Source organism: Trichosurus vulpecula, unplaced genomic scaffold, assembly GCF_011100635.1.
Source record: "Trichosurus vulpecula isolate mTriVul1 unplaced genomic scaffold, mTriVul1.pri scaffold_79_arrow_ctg1, whole genome shotgun sequence".
In the NCBI taxonomy this organism is placed as follows: domain Eukaryota; kingdom Metazoa; phylum Chordata; class Mammalia; order Diprotodontia; family Phalangeridae; genus Trichosurus; species Trichosurus vulpecula.
Window position 1 is genome coordinate 16 of NW_023494560.1, and position 7,188 is coordinate 7,203.

A 7,188-nucleotide genomic window follows, 5' to 3' on the forward strand; every position below is an offset into this window, starting at 1 on the left:
ACTTCAAGATATTTATATTTATTTTCAATACTTAGAGAACTCGTTGACTTTTGGAGCCAATGGCACAAGACCATAAGATTCGTCAAGGGATCTCAGAGATGTCATAAGTTTACCCACCCACTTCGCCATAGGCAAACTTTGGGATCCACAGAGGAACAGTGAATAGTTTAAGATCCCATAGCCTTGGAATTATTTTGTTGAGAATTTCATACCTTTCAAAACGTGTTGTGTGCCAGAGATACAAAAATTCATCTGTTGTTCACATCCTTAGTTTGAGGGCCGGAATGTACACTTGTAATCAATCTATTTATAGACAGGTTTGACATTGGGTGGAATATTGTTCAGTTTCTTCATTTATAAAATGAAGATAGTAATACAGTCAATTTCCTGGAGTGGTTGTCATATGCAGATAGGATATTCGGAAAGCACTTTGGAAACCTGAAACTATCGTACAAATGAGAGATATTATTATCATTATCAGCACTGTTTTTCCCATTTATTACATGCTTATCACTACTGTGACCTCTTGGATAGCAAACCATGGTCTTGAGGTGACAAGGGAACAATTGAGCGTATTCTCCCTATATAATACAATTTGTGTTAGTGGACATTTATTGCAGCAATCTGAGTGATATGCAACATTGATTTTGAGACTTTTACTGTCTAATCCTAGGGGGGGTGTCTGAAAAGAAAATTCGCCCAATTCGAATCTGCTGATTGAATCACAGAACACTTGACAAATCGCGGGATGATCTCTTTAAAAATCAACTCACCCAGTAAAAGCTGCTCCTTATTGCATCATAGAACACTTGTGATGTTATCATTCTATCGCCAAGGTAACTAACATGGGCAGAGGGTGGTAAGAGCAAGTAAGGGACTTAGAGAGATCATTCCTGCAAAGGAAACAAGGAGGCAGGTTGTGGGTGGTGTTTGGGACAGTGGTATTTTGACATAGTATGTAATGTTATGTTATACAAATATTGGCTGCGGATTATTGTATTATGCTGTGATTTGCGATAGATTACTATGTGGCACTGGGTCTGGGTTTAGAATTGGCTTCTTGTGGGTTAGTGGGTTACTGTTAATGCCACGACTATTTTGTTATGGAAATTTCAGTGGTGGAATGATAGTTTTGATATTCTATAATACCCTCTTTCAGATTAGTTGCTAATTTTCTCATGGCTCATTTACACTTCAAGATATTTATATTTATTTTCAATACTTAGAGAACTCGTTGACTTTTGGAGCCAATGGCACAAGACCATAAGATTCGTCAAGGGATCTCAGAGATGTCATAAGTTTACCCACCCACTTCGCCATAGGCAAACTTTGGGATCCACAGAGGAACAGTGAATAGTTTAAGATCCCATAGCCTTGGAATTATTTTGTTGAGAATTTCATACCTTTCAAAACGTGTTGTGTGCCAGAGATACAAAAATTCATCTGTTGTTCACATCCTTAGTTTGAGGGCCGGAATGTACACTTGTAATCAATCTATTTATAGACAGGTTTGACATTGGGTGGAATATTGTTCAGTTTCTTCATTTATAAAATGAAGATAGTAATACAGTCAATTTCCTGGAGTGGTTGTCATATGCAGATAGGATATTCGGAAAGCACTTTGGAAACCTGAAACTATCGTACAAATGAGAGATATTATTATCATTATCAGCACTGTTTTTCCCATTTATTACATGCTTATCACTACTGTGACCTCTTGGATAGCAAACCATGGTCTTGAGGTGACAAGGGAACAATTGAGCGTATTCTCCCTATATAATACAATTTGTGTTAGTGGACATTTATTGCAGCAATCTGAGTGATATGCAACATTGATTTTGAGACTTTTACTGTCTAATCCTAGGAGGCTGTCTGAAAAGGAAATTCGCCCAATTCGAATCTGCTGATTGAATTACAGAACACTTGACAAATCGCGGGATGATCTCTTTAAAAATCAACTCACCCAGTAAAAGCTGCTCCTTATTGCATCATAGAACACTTGTGATGTTATCATTCTATCGCCAAGGTAACTAACATGGGCAGAGGGTGGTAAGAGCAAGTAAGGGACTTAGAGAGATCATTCCTGCAAAGGAAACAAGGAGGCAGGTTGTGGGTGGTGTTTGGGACAGTGGTATTTTGACATAGTATGTAATGTTATGTTATACAAATATTGGCTGCGGATTATTGTATTATGCTGTGATTTGCGATAGATTACTATGTGGCACTGGGTCTGGGTTTAGAATTGGCTTCTTGTGGGTTAGTGGGTTACTGTTAATGCCACGACTATTTTGTTATGGAAATTTCAGTGGTGGAATGATAGTTTTGATATTCTATAATACCCTCTTTCAGATTAGTTGCTAATTTTCTCATGGCTCATTTACACTTCAAGATATTTATATTTATTTTCAATACTTAGAGAACTCGTTGACTTTTGGAGCCAATGGCACAAGACCATAAGATTCGTCAAGGGATCTCAGAGATGTCATAAGTTTACCCACCCACTTCGCCATAGGCAAACTTTGGGATCCACAGAGGAACAGTGAATAGTTTAAGATCCCATAGCCTTGGAATTATTTTGTTGAGAATTTCATACCTTTCAAAACGTGTTGTGTGCCAGAGATACAAAAATTCATCTGTTGTTCACATCCTTAGTTTGAGGGCCGGAATGTACACTTGTAATCAATCTATTTATAGACAGGTTTGACATTGGGTGGAATATTGTTCAGTTTCTTCATTTATAAAATGAAGATAGTAATACAGTCAATTTCCTGGAGTGGTTGTCATATGCAGATAGGATATTCGGAAAGCACTTTGGAAACCTGAAACTATCGTACAAATGAGAGATATTATTATCATTATCAGCACTGTTTTTCCCATTTATTACATGCTTATCACTACTGTGACCTCTTGGATAGAAAACCATGGTCTTGAGGTGACAAGGGAACAATTGAGCGTATTCTCCCTATATAATACAATTTGTGTTAGTGGACATTTATTGCAGCAATCTGAGTGATATGCAACATTGATTTTGAGACTTTTACTGTCTAATCCTAGGAGGGTGTCTGAAAAGGAAATTCGCCCAATTCGAATCTGCTGATTGAATCACAGAACACTTGACAAATCGCGGGATGATCTCTTTAAAAATCAACTCACCCAGTAAAAGCTGCTCCTTATTGCATCATAGAACACTTGTGATGTTATCATTCTATCGCCAAGGTAACTAACATGGGCAGAGGGTGGTAAGAGCAAGTAAGGGACTTAGAGAGATCATTCCTGCAAAGGAAACAAGGAGGCAGGTTGTGGGTGGTGTTTGGGACAGTGGTATTTTGACATAGTATGTAATGTTATGTTATACAAATATTGGCTGCGGATTATTGTATTATGCTGTGATTTGCGATAGATTACTATGTGGCACTGGGTCTGGGTTTAGAATTGGCTTCTTGTGGGTTAGTGGGTTACTGTTAATGCCACGACTATTTTGTTATGGAAATTTCAGTGGTGGAATGATAGTTTTGATATTCTATAATACCCTCTTTCAGATTAGTTGCTAATTTTCTCATGGCTCATTTACACTTCAAGATATTTATATTTATTTTCAATACTTAGAGAACTCGTTGACTTTTGGAGCCAATGGCACAAGACCATAAGATTCGTCAAGGGATCTCAGAGATGTCATAAGTTTACCCACCCACTTCGCCATAGGCAAACTTTGGGATCCACAGAGGAACAGTGAATAGTTTAAGATCCCATAGCCTTGGAATTATTTTGTTGAGAATTTCATACCTTTCAAAACGTGTTGTGTGCCAGAGATACAAAAATTCATCTGTTGTTCACATCCTTAGTTTGAGGGCCGGAATGTACACTTGTAATCAATCTATTTATAGACAGGTTTGACATTGGGTGGAATATTGTTCAGTTTCTTCATTTATAAAATGAAGATAGTAATACAGTCAATTTCCTGGAGTGGTTGTCATATGCAGATAGGATATTCGGAAAGCACTTTGGAAACCTGAAACTATCGTACAAATGAGAGATATTATTATCATTATCAGCACTGTTTTTCCCATTTATTACATGCTTATCACTACTGTGACCTCTTGGATAGAAAACCATGGTCTTGAGGTGACAAGGGAACAATTGAGCGTATTCTCCCTATATAATACAATTTGTGTTAGTGGACATTTATTGCAGCAATCTGAGTGATATGCAACATTGATTTTGAGACTTTTACTGTCTAATCCTAGGAGGGTGTCTGAAAAGGAAATTCGCCCAATTCGAATCTGCTGATTGAATCACAGAACACTTGACAAATCGCGGGATGATCTCTTTAAAAATCAACTCACCCAGTAAAAGCTGCTCCTTATTGCATCATAGAACACTTGTGATGTTATCATTCTATCGCCAAGGTAACTAACATGGGCAGAGGGTGGTAAGAGCAAGTAAGGGACTTAGAGAGATCATTCCTGCAAAGGAAACAAGGAGGCAGGTTGTGGGTGGTGTTTGGGACAGTGGTATTTTGACATAGTATGTAATGTTATGTTATACAAATATTGGCTGCGGATTATTGTATTATGCTGTGATTTGCGATAGATTACTATGTGGCACTGGGTCTGGGTTTAGAATTGGCTTCTTGTGGGTTAGTGGGTTACTGTTAATGCCACGACTATTTTGTTATGGAAATTTCAGTGGTGGAATGATAGTTTTGATATTCTATAATACCCTCTTTCAGATTAGTTGCTAATTTTCTCATGGCTCATTTACACTTCAAGATATTTATATTTATTTTCAATACTTAGAGAACTCGTTGACTTTTGGAGCCAATGGCACAAGACCATAAGATTCGTCAAGGGATCTCAGAGATGTCATAAGTTTACCCACCCACTTCGCCATAGGCAAACTTTGGGATCCACAGAGGAACAGTGAATAGTTTAAGATCCCATAGCCTTGGAATTATTTTGTTGAGAATTTCATACCTTTCAAAACGTGTTGTGTGCCAGAGATACAAAAATTCATCTGTTGTTCACATCCTTAGTTTGAGGGCCGGAATGTACACTTGTAATCAATCTATTTATAGACAGGTTTGACATTGGGTGGAATATTGTTCAGTTTCTTCATTTATAAAATGAAGATAGTAATACAGTCAATTTCCTGGAGTGGTTGTCATATGCAGATAGGATATTCGGAAAGCACTTTGGAAACCTGAAACTATCGTACAAATGAGAGATATTATTATCATTATCAGCACTGTTTTTCCCATTTATTACATGCTTATCACTACTGTGACCTCTTGGATAGCAAACCATGGTCTTGAGGTGACAAGGGAACAATTGAGCGTATTCTCCCTATATAATACAATTTGTGTTAGTGGACATTTATTGCAGCAATCTGAGTGATATGCAACATTGATTTTGAGACTTTTACTGTCTAATCCTAGGAGGGCTGTCTGAAAAGGAAATTCGCCCAATTCGAATCTGCTGATTGAATCACAGAACACTTGACAAATCGCGGGATGATCTCTTTAAAAATCAACTCACCCAGTAAAAGCTGCTCCTTATTGCATCATAGAACACTTGTGATGTTATCATTCTATCGCCAAGGTAACTAACATGGGCAGAGGGTGGTAAGAGCAAGTAAGGGACTTAGAGAGATCATTCCTGCAAAGGAAACAAGGAGGCAGGTTGTGGGTGGTGTTTGGGACAGTGGTATTTTGACATAGTATGTAATGTTATGTTATACAAATATTGGCTGCGGATTATTGTATTATGCTGTGATTTGCGATAGATTACTATGTGGCACTGGGTCTGGGTTTAGAATTGGCTTCTTGTGGGTTAGTGGGTTACTGTTAATGCCACGACTATTTTGTTATGGAAATTTCAGTGGTGGAATGATAGTTTTGATATTCTATAATACCCTCTTTCAGATTAGTTGCTAATTTTCTCATGGCTCATTTACACTTCAAGATATTTATATTTATTTTCAATACTTAGAGAACTCGTTGACTTTTGGAGCCAATGGCACAAGACCATAAGATTCGTCAAGGGATCTCAGAGATGTCATAAGTTTACCCACCCACTTCGCCATAGGCAAACTTTGGGATCCACAGAGGAACAGTGAATAGTTTAAGATCCCATAGCCTTGGAATTATTTTGTTGAGAATTTCATACCTTTCAAAACGTGTTGTGTGCCAGAGATACAAAAATTCATCTGTTGTTCACATCCTTAGTTTGAGGGCCGGAATGTACACTTGTAATCAATCTATTTATAGACAGGTTTGACATTGGGTGGAATATTGTTCAGTTTCTTCATTTATAAAATGAAGATAGTAATACAGTCAATTTCCTGGAGTGGTTGTCATATGCAGATAGGATATTCGGAAAGCACTTTGGAAACCTGAAACTATCGTACAAATGAGAGATATTATTATCATTATCAGCACTGTTTTTCCCATTTATTACATGCTTATCACTACTGTGACCTCTTGGATAGCAAACCATGGTCTTGAGGTGACAAGGGAACAATTGAGCGTATTCTCCCTATATAATACAATTTGTGTTAGTGGACATTTATTGCAGCAATCTGTGTGATATGCAACATTGATTTTGAGACTTTTACTGTCTAATCCTAGGAGGGTGTCTGAAAAGGAAATTCGCCCAGTTCGAATCTGCTGATTGAATCACAGAACACTTGACAAATCGCGGGATGATCTCTTTAAAAATCAACTCACCCAGTAAAAGCTGCTCCTTATTGCATCATAGAACACTTGTGATGTTATCATTCTATCGCCAAGGTAACTAACATGGGCAGAGGGTGGTAAGAGCAAGTAAGGGACTTAGAGAGATCATTCCTGCAAAGGAAACAAGGAGGCAGGTTGTGGGTGGTGTTTGGGACAGTGGTATTTTGACATAGTATGTAATGTTATGTTATACAAATATTGGCTGCGGATTATTGTCTTATGCTGTGATTTCTGAAAGATTACTATGTGGCACTGGGTCTGGGTTTAGAATTGGCTTCTTGTGGGTTAGTGGGTTACTGTTAATGCCACGACTATTTTGTTATGGAAATTTCAGTGGTGGAATGATAGTTTTGATATTCTATAATACCCTCTTTCAGATTAGTTGCTAATTTTCTCATGGCTCATTTACACTTCAGGGTGCTAGGGCCTCTTCCACCCAGCTCCTGGTCTGGTTG

General features: G+C 37.9%; 1 protein-coding gene across 3 annotated transcripts; it reads left to right on the plus strand.

The window, feature by feature from the left end:
• The first annotated feature begins 682 nt into the window (after positions 1-682).
• Positions 683-6,963, plus strand: LOC118833386. 3 transcript variants are annotated; one of them, XR_005009317.1, is made up of 6 exons: positions 683-836; positions 1,865-2,026; positions 3,055-3,216; positions 4,245-4,406; positions 5,490-5,597; positions 6,626-6,963. XR_005009317.1 is itself a non-coding variant. In XM_036740744.1 (6 exons), exons 1-6 carry the CDS (start codon positions 749-751, stop codon positions 6,670-6,672), a joined length of 567 nt encoding a protein of 188 aa, XP_036596639.1. In that variant the 5' UTR covers positions 683-748; the 3' UTR covers positions 6,673-6,963. The 3 variants fall into 3 exon arrangements, 2 of the variants coding, with proteins under 2 accessions (XP_036596639.1, XP_036596638.1); XM_036740744.1 differs by having other exon boundaries at positions 1,919-2,026; positions 3,109-3,216; positions 4,299-4,406; XM_036740743.1 differs by having other exon boundaries at positions 1,919-2,026; positions 3,109-3,216; positions 4,299-4,406; positions 6,680-6,963.
• Positions 6,964-7,188: the final 225 nt, after the last annotated feature.

Coding starts and splice junctions, on each gene's coding strand:
- LOC118833386 (XM_036740743.1), top strand. CDS start 749: ATGATCTCTTTAAAAATCAACTCACCCAGTAAAAGCTGCTCCTTATTG. Junction 4,407..5,489: donor GTTATCATTCTATCGCCAAG/GTAACTAACATG, acceptor ATTGAATCACAG/AACACTTGACAAATCGCGGG. Junction 5,598..6,679: donor GTTATCATTCTATCGCCAAG/GTAACTAACATG, acceptor ATTGAATCACAG/AACACTTGACAAATCGCGGG.